Raw genomic sequence first — 20,594 nt, forward strand, 5'->3', positions numbered from 1 at the left:
AAGCCTAAGGTAGCTTTTACTGTCTTGATATGGAACTTTAATCTTCATAGCCAAGTTTTTCTGCAAAAGGCAATTTCCCAGCTCATACCAAGAATTTGTACTTTATATGTGAGGTACAAATAAAAAGTGTTTATTTATGAAGCAGCTTTGTTTCTAGCTCTAACATATAGTCCTGAATAACTGTAATGCCATTGTGTTGCTACTTCATCACTAAACACATTCCATTAACATGGGCTGCCTAGATTGATATGTTGTCTCCCACTATTGTCTGTGATAATGTCTCTGCATGTCTGGCTGCAGGTGAGTACTACTTACATAAAATCTCCAGTCACAACCTGCTCCCAATTCCTTATTTAGGGGGTGGATTTCCTAAAGCTTCTAAACATGAAAGTGGAGGTATTGCCCATAGCAACCAATCAGATTTTAACTATCATATCTCTATTGTGTTAAGATACTGTAAGAACCACTCGGCCATCTAGTCTGTCCCTTTTTCAACCATATTGTTAACTTAAATACTATTTGATACTTATATCTTTGTAAGGATCTCCTTATGACTATCCCATGCATGTTTAAATTGCTCTACTGTATTAGCCTATACCACCTCTGATGGGCGGCTATTCCACTAGTCCACTACTTTTTCTGTGAAGTAAGTTTTCCTTACATTTCCCCTGCATGTCCTCATGTTCTATTACTTCTTTTCCTTTGAAGAATCTCTTCCTCCTGTACCTTGTAAAAACCCTTGATATATTTGAAAGTTTCGATCATGTCCTCTCTTTCTCTTCTCTGCTCCAAACTATACACATTAAGATCTTTTAGTCTTTCCAGGAAAGTTTTGTGATGTAGACCCTGCACCATATTAGTTGCCCTTCTTTGTACTGTATCTAATGTGTTAATATCCTTCTGGAGATATGGCCTCCAGAACTGAACACTGTATTCTAGATGAGGCCGTACTAATCACCTATACAGTGGCATTATTACTTCTTTCTTACTGCTACTGATTCCTCTCCCTCTGCCATACCTCCCAAATTGTCTAAATAGCAAAGAGAGACATCCTTGAGTGCTAAAGGTGCGTGGCTAAAATTAGTAGGTGTGGCCTCATGGGTAGGGGGTGTGGCCTCATGGCAAGAGCCAGGAACACAAGCCACTCCCCTGTTTCCATCAGTATGGGGACATGAAAAGCACTCAGTGAGCTGCTGGCCATGTCACCTGTCTCTCTCTGCTGGGGAATAGACGCTGTGTCCATGCGCACAGCATCTATTAACTGTGCTCTGCTCAGAGCAGTGAGTGACATGTGGGATATCCCACCTGAACCCCCCACTGTGGGACACTGTGACTCGCTGGTGTGACAGCGGGACAGACAGGGAAAAATGGGACTGTCCTACCAAAATCGTGACAGTTGGGAGGTATGATTATGCAACCAAGCATCTGATTTGCCTTCCTCATTGCTTTGTTACATTGCTTACCTGCCTTTAAGTCATGGAGGAGCCGGGTGCTGCATGTAATGTTACAGTGCAGCATCCGGCTCCTGTCACTGAGGGGGAGCCAGCACTTGGTGTCATCCCTTGGCTGGAGATACCTCTGCACCCCCCTAGTAATGCCACTGCTGTCATCATGCTAAAATCATTTCACTGGTTTTAAATTTAATTTACAAAGTATCAGACATATCTGTGTCATTGCATGGAAAAAATAATGTGTGTTTTTTCCATACAGAGCACATACTGCATACACACATATTAGACATAGCTTTGTTATTACACTGTACTTTACTTTAGGATTAGACTGCCCTCCATCCTTCATAACATCCTTCATAATCCTTCATCCTTCTGAATCAGTGCAATTTATATTTTCCCTCCTTCTATTCAAAATGTTTTTGTTCCATTGACACATTTTGCACCCAGTTGCTGGATTTGCCCTTAACTTGAAATTAGCCTAATAAAGTCCAGCTCTATACTCCAAGATGGACTTACAGTCCATGGTACCAGTGTGAGCACTACAGAGCATTCAGTAATCTAGCACCTGACCTAGGCATTCCTAGTAACTATGGATATTAGTCATATTATTGCTCAACCTTCCCCTGATGGTAATAAGTGCACTAGATCTAACAATTCTATACAATCCTCTCCCTAATCAACCTCTCTGCTCTGCACAAGATCTATGTCTCTCATCCACACGCATTACTTGTTCACACTCAAAATTAAAGGACTTTATCCGGGTCTCACTCACTCTATGGTATGCCATCCCACGCACAATAAGACTCGCCTCTAGTCTCCAAACCATTAAACGTTCCCTGAAAACTCACCTCTTCAGACAAGCCTATCAAATTCCAGACCCACCCACATAACCTTCAGTTCTTCCCTATCTAATTACATCCTCTCTGTACAGTATATATAACATCACATATTTTGTCTTTCTTTACTTTCACACCCCCCTGACACTTAGCCAACATTGTGGGGTATCATCATACAACCCATTAAGAACCTAGCAATCTGGTGGATCATTATGCTATAGATAGCATCTATCCTTGTGTAACCCTATAGATTGTAAGCTTGCAATCGGGGCCTTCATACCTCTGTCTGTCTGTTTTTACCCAGTTTTGTTCTATTATTGCTGTTGTAATTGTAAAGCGCAACGGAATATGCTGCACTATATAAGAAACTGTTAATAAATAAATAACACGTAAACTTACCAAGTGATAAAATAACTATAACATTCAGTGCATATATAACCAAAACATAAGACATTCTCCTAAACCACTCATACTATTAAAATAAGAGGCTCTTTTTATTGTAAATGCAAATAGATACATTGGGGAAATGTATTCGATCACTATGGATAGATGTATCTCCAGTTCTAATAATGGTTTACGTAAATCACAATTTACAGAATCATGTCTATGCAGATTTTACTTAACCTGTATTTTGTAGTATAGGAAATATACAACAGTTAATGAAAATAAATGCACAGTAGTTCCTTTATACTGGATGTTTTCTTATTTTTTAAATACCTTTACACTTTGTTTAGAGTTTTTGCTTTATGCTGAATGTTTTGTCTTCTGCATATGTTCTAGGGGGGCCTTAACCTTGGGGGTGTATTGAAACTTCTTTGCAAAGTGGTAAGATAATATTTTCATTGTAACAATGCTACACTATTACAGCCTTTATTTATTGAATTATCTACTTAATTCCCTATATTTTAAGGGTCAATCTTTTTCACACAAGTGATAGAATCAATCAGGGATGGACTGGGGCTCGTTTTCAGTAATGACATTTGTGCACTCTTGCTAAAGGCACATGTGTGCATGACACAGAGGCGTGCACACGTCGCAGGGAGTGTGAGAATGGCTCATGGAGGCATGCTTTGAGTCGGGGGGCATGGACTCATGGCATGCCCCCATATTTAAAAGAGACAAACATTGTGGTCAGTGAGAGGAGACAGTTAGAGAGCTGGAAGCTGTGCAGTGCACGGCCTTCCCGGTTCTCTCTATGAGGGACCAGACCACTGGCCCTCCTGGCATTTGCCAGAAGTAACAGATGGGCCGTTTGGCCCTGGGATCAATAGTGTTCAATATTTGGGACTTTGTTTTCCCTAGTAAATCACCCCTGCTGGTGCAATTCACACTTTCTCCAAGGTATACAGCAATAACTGCAGTGTTGTGATAATGCTGGTGGGTGACTCAGCCATCCAATCAGTACACCAGACAGTGTACTGAATAAAGCTATTTTTTATCACTGCAAGGATGGCTGAGCTACTGAGCTATGCAGGACCTGTTAGTGTATAGAGATTTACTTTATATATTCCCATTTAAAATCTATAAATGCACACAGTGTACAGGATGCACATGTCAGTAAAATGGTATGTTTTAGTTTGGTATACACACAGAATACAAGAGAAATATGTATTTACTTTGAGCATGACTATGTGTGAAACTGTGCAGTCGTCCATACATAAAGGGTATATAGTGTGGGATGTGTGAAGGACACAAGAAATACAGTAGTTACTTGGAAGCACTGCAGAATGTAGCATCTCAGAGGTACTGTGTAAATGTCTGCACAGATTGGATTGGATTTATGGCCATATGGGTCTGGGCCTTGGGAGACAATTATGTTATAGCATAATACAGCTTTGTTTTAATACTTATGAATTGTTAAAGACAGGGGTGTTTCTACAGAGCAGGGAGCCCCTGTGCAGACTCTGGGTGGGCCTCCTCCTCTGCATAGTGCAGTAGTCTCCGGCATTGCGCCAGAGTCTACTGCGCATGCACAGGTCTCCGGAAACATGGTGCCTGCCATGTTACAGAGACCAATTTCACTACTGCACATGTGTGGCGGCCACTTTGGCTGTGATTTTCACCGTGGCTGCAGCGCTTGATACAGAACTCTGGAGATGTAGGTATTAAAATAAGGGAGCAGTGTGTGTGGTGTGTGTGTGGTGTGGGGCCCCTGGACCCAGGGGCCCGTGAGCACCATGCACATTGTACTCATTATAGAAACACTGATTGGTAAAGACCTTCTGTTGCTTTATAATTCAGTTTCATTTCTTCCTTTTCTTATATGATATAACTGTTTTTTACTTGCATTCAGAAAGCAAGAGTAAAATCATTTTCTCATTACTAGTAGAATACATTTAGTAGGTAGGGTGTAATTGTACATTGAGATTTATGGACCAAAACTAAAACATATGTCCTGCAGATTTAGCACAGTTGGAGACTTTGCCATATTAATGTGCCCATACTATTCTTATTGTATTCACTCCTGGTTCTACTGTAGATACATCTTCTCATAGCTGGCTTTCCTCATGTTGGGTTACACATTTACCTGCCTGTAGATTTCTCTCCTGTCTACTAACTGGGCTTCCTATAATATGTCATTTCTGCTAGATTCTACTTCTGGACTTTGTCTCATTTTATCTGCTCTTTCCCCTCTGTACTTATACCTTCCCTCATCTGTCATCACTATGCTTGGGCCTGGCCCCAGAGCTGGATTATGGCTATGTGGGACCTGTACTCATGAAGAATATCCCCCAGATAATGTATGTTTGAGACAACTCTGATGGAGAAAATCTTTGTTATTTCCTGATAAATGGCCTGTAGTCAATTAGTCTTATATATGATGGGGATATCGGTAACAATAACCCAAGTTAGAGAGTGCAGTTACCAAGTAATGTGTCAGTGCATTCTTCTCACCACAGCAGTATTGATCTGATGGGACTCTGCAGCACTGATGGTGGTATAGTGAAATACGTATCATCATAGTCGGCTATTATTATTACCTGGCCAACCACGTGGATGCCAACCACACGGCTTCTAAAGGGGTCTCAGATTACCTGGTATGGGTAAGTCCCCTGTGAAAGAGGGGCCAAGGACATCTGCTTTACTATGTTATATGCAGTATTATCATGACAGTCACACAAGGTGACATGTGTCCCACAAGATCAGCTCATCCTCTGCTGCTGTGACCATTCTCACTGGGGACAATCTGGGCAGGCAGATGATGAAGACTGAGTGTGTGTAAATATTAATTATTTGTATATGCAGTACAGTTTATTTAAACATGTAAATGAATCTATTTCACATACAGGTAACTGCTCTGAACACACCATGTGTGCAAGAACTACTACAGGTATGGATATATTGGGCCGGATGTAATGCCAGCCAAGTTCAATGACCATGCAGGATGCTGGCCAAACTCTGACTTTTTTTAAAAGGGCAATTACTTACAAGGCATGGTTTTGCCTTGTATGTGATTGCCCCTTTAAAAAAAGTCAGATGGGATCCCCAATGGCTGATGAACTCGGGCAGCATAACATCCAGCCTGTTGTATTGTCTGTACTACAGTATTTTAAAGTAAGACATTACATTGTAATGACACAAAATAATGATTTGTAGTATGAACAAATAGGTTACTTACACTGCTGCATAATACTCCGAACTATCAGTACTATTCCCATGTATTTTTTATACCAGGACCAGCTCAGAGAGTCCGGGGCTGGTTATGTTTTGGGGGCACCACACGTCATGTTCTTTTAAACTCTTTATTAACTTTTACAGACAGACACCAGCACAGATGTCACCGGTCTGCGCATGCTTCTGTCAAACTCGCACATTATAATCAGACTCGCATTACAAGGTGCTAGTTACATAGAAAAAAAGCCACATGGACTAACACTTTGCAATAGCCTTGAACGCGCAGATTCCCGGCTATTACATGGGCCAAGTTTTGGGACAAACTTGAACCTTTTAATGTGTGAGAAGGAGCTTGTTTTCCAGCATATAAAACTCGCACCCTATTACATTGGGCCCATATGTAATATTTGTATATAGCATCTGAATAAATAACTGTTACATATTATAGGCCATGCCTAAATTCAAATAAATGTACTAATAAAAGCAGCTGATTATAAGGTATCCTACTACTAAATATCTCATTAAGGTTTGTATTGTGATGTACAAGTAAAGAAATGAAGACTTGTTTGCGTACACAAGTTTTTCAGTAAAATATATCTATTGGGGCATCTAGGAAGAAGTTTCCAGCTTAGTATAACAGCACAAATATCATATTTGTTAATTTACACTATTAAGAGAACATAATTTGGTTTATACAGTATAGACAGTCCCTGAATGTGTCTACTTATACTGTATACCCACATGCAAAATCAAGATTTACATTTAAGGGGTTGGAATTATTTAAAGTATAATTAAGGGGTGGAAAAAGTAGATCCCCTGATTTCTGGGACATGGGGGCATATTCATCATGCTAATTATCAGGCCCCTCTGAAAATTAACATTCTGACTCACAGCGTCAGAGCAATTCATCATTGCTCCGGCACGGAGACAGCTGATGCAAAAATCATCTGTTTCCACAAATTTTTCACTGCTACTTTCATTGCAGTGGAAACATTTGTCAGGACTAGCACTAGTGCGCCTGCATGAGCAAGAGTTCATGCATGCTCACATAGTCCCCGGTGTCCAGTGGAAGAAGCTGGACAAGGGCGGAGGGATCCAGAAAGATCTCCCTTCGCAAGCCAGGACTACTTCCAATAGATAAACAGCAGGGGTGTAGGAGCATTTGCCATCTGTAGATGGCAAATGCTCCCACAGTCAAGCTCTGTAAAAAGTATGGGGATGCCTGGATAGCTCGGTAGGGACAGGTAAGCAGGAGATATCAGTGATATGTCCTGCTTTACCTTCATGATGAATGCTTCTAAAGCTTAATTTTTACAAAAGTAAGTGAAAATGTTCATTTTCACCTACTTTTGTAGAAATTAAGTGATGATGAATATGCCCCAGTGAGCAGTATCTTTCTCCTGCAACACAACTTTATATATCCATGTCATTGCAGGATTACCATATACTTGCAGCTTCCAAGCCCTGTAAATGTAAATTAAAATCTTAGCATATAACTTGTTAGAAAAAACAGCCTGCAGACTATGTATGCAGCCCCTATGGGTGGAGTGCTAATTATAAGTGTTTTTTACTAAGGGGAGACTCACCTTCAGAAGGTTATTGCAGAATGCACAGTAGGTCCGCTTTTATATAAAGGAAATAGCAGCAAGCAAGCAGCCAATTACATATATTAGTTGCTTGTTGTATCATATTCTCTGGCACATGTTAGATATTTGTTTTGTTTATTGATTAATTGAAGTATAATTATAACATCTTTCAATTGTATAATCTACACTTCATAACCAAAGGCCTCAGTTATTTTTCATTTTTAATCTTTTAGAATGGTATTTCAGAAGTTACTGACAATATCAAGAACGCATTATGTGGCGTAAGTAAGACTGTTTCTTTTTATCATAATATTTCACATGATAAATATATTTAAGCAATATTTAACAAGATGACTCCAGTGAAAAGAAAAGTGTCTTCCTTTTTTCTACATACTTAAGAGGAGAAAGCTGCTTTCATTTTTGCTTGGACAATGGTTATGTTACTTAGAGAATATATTGTAAATGTTCCATACTCTACATTTATTATGGCCATTTATGTAGAGCAAGAGTTATGCAGCGCATCTGTGTAGCTGCACTTACACCCATGTTTACAGATCAGTTACAGGTCATACTTTTATTAAACCAGGTATTGTATTTCTGTGCATGATATGTGTTTGCAAAGTTGGACTTCTCAGTATATCACTTGCACAATTAAAATATCACCATAAATCCCTCCCTATTATCACATTTTCTCCCACACCTGTTATTCATTTAAATGTTTAAATGTTTCTACCAGAATCTCCTTTTTCACCCCATGTGTCCAGTGTCATGTGGGTCAGTTGACAATCCAGTCCAATCCTTGGTGGCCTAGTGAGCAATGCAGTGCCCATCCCCTAAGCCTATTGCCTTATAGTTACAGTACTCCATTTCCTCCCTTTGTCTGAGCTCCAACAATCACAATGCTGTGTACAGGATGCTGGATGTATCAACAGAGATTGGAAGCTTTCTGGCTCCTATAGTGTGTTGTACCTGTTACCCATTCATGTAGGAGACAGAGTGGAGCTGCTGTCGGCCAATATTATAGATGCAGGTAGCACTCTGAATAGAAGAAAAAAGGCAAGAGCACCAACATTACTAAATATCAGCCATCATGTCACTCATATAGGGATCATTTTAAGAATGAGTGATAACCCCTTGGCACTTACTAAACGGATTATGACCTCCATGCATATGTGTGCGCAGAACATTTTATTAGGGGGTGCACCGTCAGAGGGGCATGTTTAGTACCATTTGCTGGCCGTGTCTAGCACGGCCTATTGGGCGTGTCTAGCACCGCCTATTGGCACTCAAACCAATATAAATCACATTACACAAGGGGCGTGGCCACTGCAAATGGGGGCGTGTCAATATGACACATTACGTGTTTCTCATCATTCTGGGAATATTCCTTTCCATATGCACCTCACCTAAATGGTCGTTGCTCACAACGGGTAACCTCTGAAAAAATGTCCTCCCTGGGCAGTGATTATGAATAGTGAATAGTGATTAATGAGTAGTATATTCATGAATAGTGATTTAGTTAGTGATTCAGTGATAGTGATTCAGTTGGTAATCACTATTTATGAAGTAAATTACATGGTCTAGAAGATGCCTGTTTGTGTAGGAATATAACCAAGATCATCATCGTGCACCAGAGATTCAACCAGACTTGTGTCACCTCCTGCCCTCTGCATCTCTCAGCCACACCATCATCTCCTCCCTGTGTATCTCAGCCACACCATCATCTCCCTCCTGTTTCTGCCTGCCACACCATCTCCTTCCTTCCCTGCATCATCTCTCAGCCACACCATTATCCCCTCCCTGCATCATCTATCAGCCACACCATTATCCCCTCCCTGTGTCATCTCTCATCCACACCATCATTTTCCACCTGTATCTCCCTGCTATGCATCTCACAATCCACCTCACTTTGTGCCTCTCAACCTCCCATCCAGTGCCGTAACTAAACATTTTAGCGCTGTGTGCAAGAAATGGTATTGGAGCCCCCCCTTCTATGTTAAACAGGGGCAGTGCGCGCCGTAGGCACGCGCAAAAAATATAGGGGCATGGCCACAAAATAATACCAATTCATATAATGGTGCACAGTAGTCTCATTTATTCAAATTACGCCGCAGAGTAGCACCACTACACCAGGTAGAGCCCCTTTTACACATTACAGCGGACAGATTCCCCTTATTACACATTACGGCAGACATCATCCCCTTTTTACACATTATGGCAGACAGCGTCCCCCTTATTTACACATTACGGCAGACAGAGTCTCCTTTTTTACACATAACGGCAGACAGCGTCCCCTTTTTACACTTTACGGCAGACAGCGTCCGCTTTTTACACATTATGGCAGACAGCGCCCCCTTTTTTACACATTACGGAAGACAGCGTCCCCTTTTTCACATTATGGCAGACAGCGCCCCCTTTTTTACACATTACGGAAGACAGCGTCCCCTTTTTCACATTATGGCAGACAGCGTCCCCTTTTTTACACATAACGGCAGACAGCGTCCCCTTTTTACATATTACGGCAGACAGCGTCCCCCTTATTTACACATTACGGCAGACAGCGTCCCCTTTTTACACTTTACCGCAAACAGCGTCCCCTTTTTACACATTATGGCAGACAGTGCCCCCTTTTTCACATAACGACAGACAGCGTCCTCTTTTTTACACATAACGGCAGACAGCGTCCCCTATTTACACATTACGGCAGACAGCATCCCCTTTTTTACACAGTATGGCATACAGCATCCCCTTTTTTACACAATACGGCAGACAGCGTCCCCTTTTTACACATTACGGCAGACAGCGTCCCCTTTTTTACACATAACAGTAGGCTCCCGGATTTTACACATTAGGCAGGCACAATCCCCCATTTTTACACATTACAGCAGCAGTCCCCCCCTTTTCACACATGAGAGAGAGAATTATACTTACCTGTGAGTCTCACATACCTTGGGCGCTGACATGAGGGGGGGAGGGGGGGTCGTCACAGGCTGTGACACTTCCCCCACCCACCTGTCAGCACCTCAGCCATGTGAGAGACACAGAGTTAGTGGAGACAGTTAGTTACTTCTGAGCACTCACCCATCGATGATCTGAGCTGCTCTTCTTTGGAAGTGTGGGTGGCCATGGCAGCGGCAGGGGAAGTCTCCATGCGGGTCACAAACATCCTCCGTGCAGCTCCCCGCCAGAAGAAGCCGGAGGCATGTCCTGGCTGTTTTCAGTGCACCGCTGGAGTCAAGGGGGGGAGCAGGAGAGCGCTGCTGCTGCCGCCTGTAAGTATATCAGCAGCGCTGCGTCCAGCAGAGAAGGAGCTGGGCCTAGCACTGCTTTGATATTAGGTAGTGCTGCTTGGGGTGGCCAAATGGAGTGGATGTTGATGGTGCGCTGTGGGCAACGCACCATCCGCCTACACCTAGTTACGGCACTGCTCCCATCTTTCACTTTCTCAGCCTGCCCCCCTTCAATCTGTGTCTTTCAGCCTCCAAACCTTCACTCTATGTCTCTTAGCCTGTCCACCTTCATTGTCTTTTAGCCTCCACCTCCCTTCATTCTGTGTCCAGTGCCACTTACACACAATGCCCATAGTAGTAGTGCCCGTTACACAATGCCCCCAGCAGTTGTGACCCTTATACAATCAATGCCCACAGTAGTAGTGCCCTTACACAATGCCCACATTAGTAGTGCCCCTTACACAATGCCCACAGTAGTTGTGCCCCCTACACAATGCCCACTGTAGTTTTGACCCTTATATAATGCCCATAGTAGTTATGCCCCTTATATAATTCCCACACAGAAGTTGTGCCTCTTACACAATGCCCACTGTAGTTGTGCCCCTTATACAATGCCCATAGGGATGCCCCTTACATAATGCCCACACAGTAGCCATGCTCCTTACACAATGCCCACACAGTAGATGACCCTTATACAATGCCCACTGTAGTCATGCCCCTTACACAATGCCCAAAGTAGTAGTGCCCCTTACATAATGCCCACAGCAGCTTTACCCCTTACACGATGCCCACACAGTAGTCATTCCCCCTTCACAATGCCCACTATAGTTGTGCCCTTTACATAATGCCCACTGCAGCTGTACCCCTTACACGATGCCCACACAGTAGTCATTCCCCCTTCACAATGCCCACTATAGTTGTGCCCTTTACAATGCCCACAGTTGTGCACCTGGTACATATATATATATATATATATATATATATATACACACACACACTCACTCTGAATCAGGCATAGGCTCCTAACGTGTGTCAGACTGTCGGCAATGGCAGGACAAACACATGTGAATTGAGTGGAGAGAGGAGAGACTGAGCGCGGGTGGTAGTACAGCGCAGTGCGGGCGGGGAGGAAGGCCGCGCGGTGTGATGTCGGCACGTCACACCGCGAGCCGGCCAGACCGTTAAAGCATGACGGTGGGTGGACACTGCAGAACCTCACTGGACAAATAAGTAATCTTTAAGACTTCTAGCTGTTGCCCTTCAGTCTGATATACTGTATCCTGGGGTTGTGATGTCACAGTGCACCCCCACTCTCCCAGGCACCAAGCATCTGGCAGATTCAGCATTGAGGATTACCACCCCAACCCCTGCCTGCCCGTCCATTGCTCCACACATGGTATAGCACTCTGAGGAGTTGCTAATGCCATTATCTTTTTTTATCGTTAAAAAAACACATTTAGGAAAAAAATTTAAAGGTAAAATTAGGTTTCAGACTGCAATAAGATGAGATGTGACACAAGTCTTCAATCTATGGGGGTCATTCCGAGTTGATTGCTAGTTAAAAATGTTCGCAGCGCAGCGATTAAGTGAAAAAGCGGCACTTCTGCACATACAGCGCAGTGCGCATGTGCAACGTACTTTCACAATGGGCAAAATATTTTTACACAAGGTCTAGCGAAGCTTTTCAGTTGCAATGGCAGCTGCAGAGTGATTGACAGGAAAGGGGTGTTTCTGGGTGTCAACTGACCATTTTCAGGGAGTGCTCAAAAAAACACAGGCGTGCAAGGAATAACGCAGGTGTGGCTGGGCAAACGCAGGGCGTGTGTGTAATGTTAAATCCAGAACTGAATGGTCTGAAGTGATCGCAAGTGCTGAGTAGGTCTCTAAAACGGCATCATTTTTTTTTAGTCGCTCTGCGATCCTTTCGTTCGCACTTCTGCTAAGCTAAAATACACTCCCAGAGGGCGGTGGCTTAGCGTTTGCACGACTGCTAAAAACTGCTAGTGAGCGATCAACTCGGAATGACCCCCTATGTGCCAAAATGTATTCGCTGATATAAGAGTTAAAGACATATTTTATTTTACAGTAGTTATATTATTTTAGTAATGCAGCATAAATTCACCTGTAAATAAGTGTTCACTTGTGCAAACATCCCCTCTAGCTCTTTTGTCATCTCACTCTCTTGTAAGTCCTCTATAACTAGCTTTGCCAAATCACAGAATCATATTAAGGGGGAATTCAAAAACCCACTATCATTGATTGTTTTGTTGTGTGCTATCCATTTAGCCCCAATAAGCCTATGCAATCTGCGGCTTATCATGGATTTTGTTTCACCTGCCTCAGGTGTGGCTGTGGCTGGTGAAAACACATAGGTTTAACTGAATCTGTGTGTTTTCATGAGAAAATTTTTTTTTTTTTTTGAGCGACCAAATCGGATTTCCAGGAAAAACATTTTTTTGCCAAAACATTTAGAATTTGCATTTTTTGCCTCCTATTGAATTCAACCCTAAATGTTAACATTAAAAACACTTGCATAGTATTAAAAGCATAAACATGCATATGACAGTAGTCAATCACTTCTCATTGTAACCCTCAACCCAACTAGTTCATCTAAAAAGAATAGCAGCAGCTTATTTCTGTATGATTAGCAGTACTACAGTATGCATTATGCTTTATATTGTTACCTGAGAATAATATCACTTGCATCTCATGAAATTTTGTAACATTGATGTATTAACATCCTTTCTGAGTCTTTAATTTTTATTAAAAAAAAATATTTTGTTGAAACAGTTAAAGAAATCCAGCTCTAAAATTGAAATCCTAGGAACCGTCTTGGTAAGAATTTTATTACATTTATTTATCACAGATTTCTACAGTATTTTCTTTAATTCTCAGACTTTGCAGATTGTATGATTAGCAGCTACTCTATATTATATCTGTAAACACAGTAGGTGCAATAAACATTTTTAAACTACAAAGCTTGATATGGACAAAGGATATGAGGTCAATTCAATAAAGTGCAAGGCTGCAAGTTGCCATTGTAATACTAGCAATGGCATCTTATCATGCCCACCTGACAGATCGATCTCCCCCTGGATTCATGTCTTTTTATGCAGCCTTATGTGGCTGCAGGGACGTAGGGAGGGTGGAGAAAGTGGAGCTCGATCTCCAGGCGCCGCTAGGAACAGAAGGCGCCGGCTCCCTGTAACACAGCTGAGAAGCGGGTTCTCGAGGTAGGAGCAGATGACTAGAAGAGAGGGAAAGGGTGGCCACCACACTGCCTGCATGTTCCATGTCACTGATTGCAGTACAGAGTCCAGTGCAGTGCAGTGTGCCGTTAGGGAAGTGGGGAGGTTTGGAGGTTTGTCAGAAGAAGCTTCCTGGCTATCAGGCACAGTTAGAGCCGGCGCAAGCCGCTCAGCAAAGGGATGCAGTGCATGGAGGCACCAGGAATGGAGAGGCGCTCTCCATGCTCTGCATTCCTGTACTGAGCTGATGTCCCCCTGCTGCTGCTGCTGCTGCTGCTGCACCTGTCACACTCTATGACAGGCAGCAGGGCCAGTGCCAGCAGCATGAAGCCTCCTCTCCCCCTCCCCTGTGTCAGTGCAGTTTGCTGACCTAAAAGGGGGTGGAGCTACATGAACCTGGGGGGGGTGGAGCTACATGGGACCAGGCTGAACAGGAGGATGATCTGCTCCAGCTCCGGCCTGCCAGACTTCCTTAAGTAAGAGGATTGAAAGAGAGTGATTGAGTGAAAGTGTGTGTGTGTGTATGTGTGTGTGTGTCTGTGTATGTATGTATGTGTATGTGTTATATCTGTTTGACTGTGTATGTGTGTAATGTATGTACAGTATGTATGTGTGTGTGTATCTGTGTGTGTGTGACTGTGCGGAATATTGTGTGTAAGCGTCACTTTTAAAGGGGCCGTTGCGTGTTTGTAAGCGTCACTGCTACAGGAGGTGTTGCGTGTGTAAGCGTCACTGGTACAGGGGGCATTACATGTGTAAGCGTCACTGGTACAGGGGGACGTTACATGTGTAAGCGTCACTGGTACAGGTGGCGTTACGTGTGTAGGTGTTACGTCATTGGTAAAGTGGGCGTTACGTGTGTAAGCATCACTGGTACAGGGGGGTGTTATGTGTGTAAGCATCACTGGTATAGGGGCGATACGTGTGTAAGCATCACTGGTACAGGGGGTGCTACATGTGTAAGCATCACTGGTATAGGGGCGATACGTGTGTAAGCGTCACTGGTACAGGGGGCATTACGTGTGTAAGCGGCACTACTGCAAGGAGCATTATGTGTATACGTGTCACTGCTACAGGGGGCGTTATCTGCACTGTCCCTTTGTAAAGTATGGGAGGGCGCAAATTTATAGTTTGCAGGGGGGCACCAAACACCCTAGCACCGGCCCTGGGTACAGTATCTGCATTCAGTGATTTGGAACATGCAGGTAGTGTGGTAGCCACCCCTTCCCTATACTCAGTCCTTTCCTTCTATCCACGGAGGCCCGACCTGTCAATCACACAGAAGATCCACCCCTCCAGGCTAGAACGAAAAGCTGCTCTGCTGCTGCCCACTTGGTGAGAATTAATGTGTGTATACTGTGTGTGTATATGTGTGTATGTGTTTATGTCTGTGTATACTGTGTGTTTATGTGTATTTGTCTATGTGTGTGTAAATGTGTTTGTAAATGTGTGTGTATACAGTATGTCTGTGTGCATAGGTGTGTTTATGTGTATATATCTTAGTATACAGTATATGTGTGTGTATATTTGTGTTTGTGTGTGTATATATCTGTGTATATGTGTGTGTTTATGTATGTCTGTGTATATGTGTGTATATTTTTGTGTTTGTGTGTGTATATGAGTGTGAATGTATCTGTGTATGTGTCTGTTTATGTATGTCTGTGTATATCTATGTATATTTGTGTGTGTATATATGTATGTGTGTTTATGTATATCTGTGTGTATATGTGTGTGTACATATCTGTGTATATGTGTATATATCTGTATATATGTGTGTGTTTATGTATGTCTGTGCCTAAATGTATGTATGTATGTATGTATGTATGTATGTATGTATGTATGTGTGGTGGTGGTTGGGGGCGCCATGACATGGCCCTGCTCTGGGTGTCATGTCTCCACACTACGCCTCTGTATGGCTGTATAGCATATAGCAATTTGACTTCTATGTGTTAACGAAAGTCAATGCAAAAAAAAACCCAGAACCAGTTGCGGAAATTATATATATATATATGTAACAATAGAAGTAATGGTGCCAAGGGATCGTATCAACACCCAATAATAAAACAAACCCTTACAGAGTTTTAAAAATTAATCTAATTTTTAAAACATAATATAACATGTTCCTTCATAAAAATGTTATTATAAAAGCACAAACACAGAATCAATGTCCGTAATTACATAGAAATAGTATGCTGAGTTTATCCAACAAATCGTGCAATACACTTGTATTAATGAGGAAGAATGTAGGTATATCACTACAAACTCCTCCTTGTCCTCATTGAAGATTCGGAGGTAGCATCAGAAAATAGATAACCCAACGCGTTTTTGTCTTGTTCCAAGACTTCATCAGGGGTAAATCTACAATTGTAGAACAATTTATCAAGATGATATACTCATACAATATCTAAATAACTTTAGCTAAAAAAAGGAACATATCACATAGATACATGCAGGACATGACATAACAGAGCAAAGATGAAGAGAAAAATGGAGAAAGGAGAAAAACACGGATATTCAAGAAACACCATGATTATATCATAAAACATACCTCATCTAATTGGTAAGCACTGTCAGTCAGGGCCAGCTTAACAATAGGGCGGATGGAGCTACAGCTCCAGGCCTCCACATAAAGAGGCCCATCATCATGGCAGTATGATCACTAGCCACCAGCTGGCCACATGGTCGGCCATAAATCATAACCATTAACCACTTAACTGACAATTTGCCCCCCGCCCAAAAAAAAAAGATTCAAAATTGTATTATTTTTTTCATTAGTGAATTATGTGAAGAACATGAATTTAACTTTATCCATAATGATTTAGTTACAAAAAAAAGAAAAGAATTACAAATATATTTTGAAAACATTGGAACATCAGTAACATTGTGACCATCGCGACATTACTTTTTACAGCCCAGATAGCTTTTGTCTGCAGCCGCTGGGTGGGGGGTCCAGTCATGCTGACCGATAGCAGTGATCGGCAGATTGCATTGTCAGACTGGGGCATGTAGGGTTCACCGGGGTAATGCAGTGGTAGGGGCCATGTTTAGGGGTGTGGCAAGTCCGCAAAGGGGGTGTGGCCTACCACATCATTGGTTTGACTAACCATTAGAGAGTGTAACGTATGGGCCCTTTCATAAATATATACAGTAAATTCAGCTGCTGCATGCATGATAATAATGTATAAGATTAATAACAGATTAATAACAGCAATGCAATGTAGAAAATATACTATAGTCTAGTACAGTGGTTCTCAAACTCAGTTCTCAGGACCCCACATGGTTCACGTTTTCTATGTCACCCGGCAGCTGCACTGTGCATCACCAACTGTCACATTTTAAAAATCTACAGGTGACCTGCAAAACATGAACTGTGTGGGGTCCTGAGGACTGAGTTTGAGAACCTGTGGTCTAGTATAAGGTAACATTTGTATAATGTATAATTCAAGTGCACAGTCTGGAACCTGATCCTTGGAGCAGGAGGTTGGGCCCCAGGCAGTGGGGCTCACCAGTGGTTTCCCCAGTACCCCTATGGGCCAGTCCAAGCCAGGCAGCACGGTAACACTAAGGGGAGGGTGCAGGGTGGCAGAAGCATCTTACAGCAGCAGCGGAGGTAAGTTTCCCTCCCCTGCAGCTGGTAACACTATCATCTGACTGGTCGCATCCTGTGGAGACAGGTCAGATAAAGCACTCGCAGGCATGGGTGCATCTGATGCCAACAAGCCAGGCAAGTGGTTAAAATTGCATTTCTATTTTTCTTACAAAATTATTAACTTTTTGATATTTCTACATATTTAGGGAGACATTGCAGCTGATAGTGTAGGGGATGTACATACCCACATGGTACTTACCACACCCACACAGCACTTATCAAACCTCTTCTGTTCCTTACAATAGGCCCTTGAATGTTTTTAGCTCCAGGCCCATGTGGCCCTTAATCCGGCCCTGCTGTCAGTGCATGGACAAAACAACCAAACAATCTTTCATGCATGCTTGAAAATAGACACAATGCACCACTGGAACTTTATGATGTGCCGTCAATCAGGCCTAAATAGGAAATATTTAATTTAATTTAATTGTATTATATATAGTATCAGGGTAGTGTTACACTCTTTCTGAAGACCAATTAGAATATCAAAGTAACACAACACATACCTCGTGAAACTACAACTGACATTCAGATACTCAGGTATGGAAGGTTTTGTATAGGTATAGAACCTGACCGATTCATGTACATATGGAACCTGGTAAATTAATTAATTGATACTAATTGAATGGTTCATTAACTAATATTAATTGGTATGAATGTCAGTGGGTGGAAAACTCCCACATTAAATACTGCACCATACTCTGGGTTATGGAGTGATCTAAAGATCCTAATAATCTCCATATTAATCATTTACATTTCCAACATGATTTTGACATATAATCTATTTACCACCAACAAATAATAACAAATAAGTATACAAATATAAATTCATTAATAGATAATATTACAAGTGAGATACCATATTCACTTATAGACAATATGATTTTTGATATGAAAAAAGTGCTAATAAATAATTAATTGATAAATAATGATCATATTCTACAATGCAATACAAGGTGAACTGTTGCCAAGAAAAATACATCAATAAAAAATATAACAAATATGGTAAATATAATAAACGGGGCCTTATTCAAAAATGGCGCTCCAATATACTATTACTATTTATGCAAATTATTACTTGTGCAAAAAAATACTAGTGCAAACATTTTTTTTTCTAGTGCAATATATATATATATATATATATATATATATATATATTAGTGCCTTGTGTAAAGAGGTACGTAGGAGGGGTGTAGTACGGGTGACCTGCGGTCTCCTGACCGCCGGTCACCTTACAGACGCCGGGATCCCGGCAGCATACCGACGCCGGGATCCCGGCGGGGAGGGGCGAGTGCAGCAAGCCCCTTGCGGGCTCGCTACGCTCGCCACGCTGCGGGCTCGGTGGCGACCTGTGGTCGCCACGGGTTCTATTCCCACTCTATGGGTGTCGTGGACACCCACGAGTGGAAATAGTCCCTGTTGGTCGGCATGCCGACCATCGGGATAGTGAGCCGTCGGGCTCACGGAGGAGGTCATGTGACTGTCGGTCAGCCGACCGGCGGTAACATGACTACCACCCCGTAGGAGGGCACCGGGACAGTTATTGTTTGTTTGGGGAGTGCTGCCACAAGCATGTGATTATATAACACAAACAATGCATTTATCTTGCACCAATGACTTCAAGCTGCACCTCCAGTACAGTCCCTTGTTAGCAAGGACCAAAATAGTAGATAAAGAGAGTAGTGACAGCGTCGCTAGTGTAAGATAGGTAACCAAAATCCCATGATAGGATGATCCTATTAGATCACAGGTTCTCAAACTCGGTCCTCAGGACCCCACACAGTGCATATTTTGCAGGTCTCCTCACAGAATCAAAAGGAAGTCATTCGTTCCACCTGTAGACCTTTTAAAATGTGTCAGTGAGTAATTAATACACCTGTGCACTGGCTGGGTTACCTGCAAAACATGCACTGTGTGGGGTCCTGAGGACCAAGTTTGAAAACCACTGCATTAGATCATAAAATAATAATTATAACAATAAGAATGGATATACTCTCTTAACAATATTCTTCACCTAACAGAAATACAATTAGATCTTAAGGAATTATTCATTTATTTCCATAAAAGTGTAAAAGATAAAATATTAAATATCACAATACAAAGGTTGCAAGTATTCCACAATTAACAGATAAGTGGATGTTATAATCACACCTCTTACCCTCAGGGGTGTGAGCTTAATAGGTGGATAACATTCTGCTGTTCAGAAGTTTCAGCCAGATGGAATTCTTCAGGGGTGGATAAAACTGGCGATAATTGGATTATAGATTTGTATCAATACTGAAGATTAAAAGAATACAGCAGGAAAATCTGGCTGCATATATAGATAAAAATATTGTTGTTCATAAAAGAAATGAGTGCTTGGTAAAAGCTAGAGGCATAGGGGGTCATTCAGACCTGATCGCACGCTGCGGAAAAACAAAGAGACGTGCCAGGGAAAACGCAGGCGTGGCTGGCCGAACGCTGGGCGGGTGTGCGATGTCAAATCCGGAACTGAATAGTCTGAAGTGATCGAAAGCACTGAGTAGGTTTTGAGCTACTCTGAAACTACACAAAAAATTTTGGCAGGCGCTCTGTGATACAACTGTTCGCACTTCTGCTAAACTAAAATACACTCCCAGTGGGCGGTGGCATAGCGTTTGCATGGCTGCTAAAAACTACTAGCTAGTGATCAACTCAGAATGACCCCCCATGTTCTAGACCAATAGTGTTACCAAGCATATAAAATAAGAGATGATCATAAAAATGTATCTATAATAAAAATGTAACAAAAGTAAAATCAGCAGCAATCACAATGAGTAATATTGCTATACATAAAATGAATGGCAACATTATGGGACCTTCTCAGTTGTTATTTAGCCATCCATATCTCCACCTTGGAATTCAGTAGTGTTTAAGAGGCCCAAAGACCCCAACAAGATGTAACTCAGCACATCCTTTTATTCCCCTTGTTAGTATACTGTACTTATGGCTACAGACAGCCTT

General features: G+C 42.1%; 1 protein-coding gene across 1 annotated transcript in view; it reads left to right on the top strand.

Annotated features, from left to right (window-relative positions):
• Nucleotides 1-20,594, top strand: part of LOC134957715 (uncharacterized) — a 66,701-nt gene that overhangs the window by 20,290 nt on the left and 25,817 nt on the right. Inside the window, exons 7-10 of the mRNA XM_063939817.1 lie at nt 3,068-3,112; nt 5,577-5,618; nt 7,722-7,769; nt 13,509-13,553. Of these exons, the coding sequence (XP_063795887.1) occupies nt 3,068-3,112; nt 5,577-5,618; nt 7,722-7,769; nt 13,509-13,553 (180 nt within the window). The remainder of the gene's footprint in view (nt 1-3,067; nt 3,113-5,576; nt 5,619-7,721; nt 7,770-13,508; nt 13,554-20,594) is intronic.

This window comes from Pseudophryne corroboree, chromosome 9 (genome assembly GCF_028390025.1).
Source record: "Pseudophryne corroboree isolate aPseCor3 chromosome 9, aPseCor3.hap2, whole genome shotgun sequence".
NCBI classification, from domain to species: Eukaryota; Metazoa; Chordata; class Amphibia; order Anura; family Myobatrachidae; genus Pseudophryne; species Pseudophryne corroboree.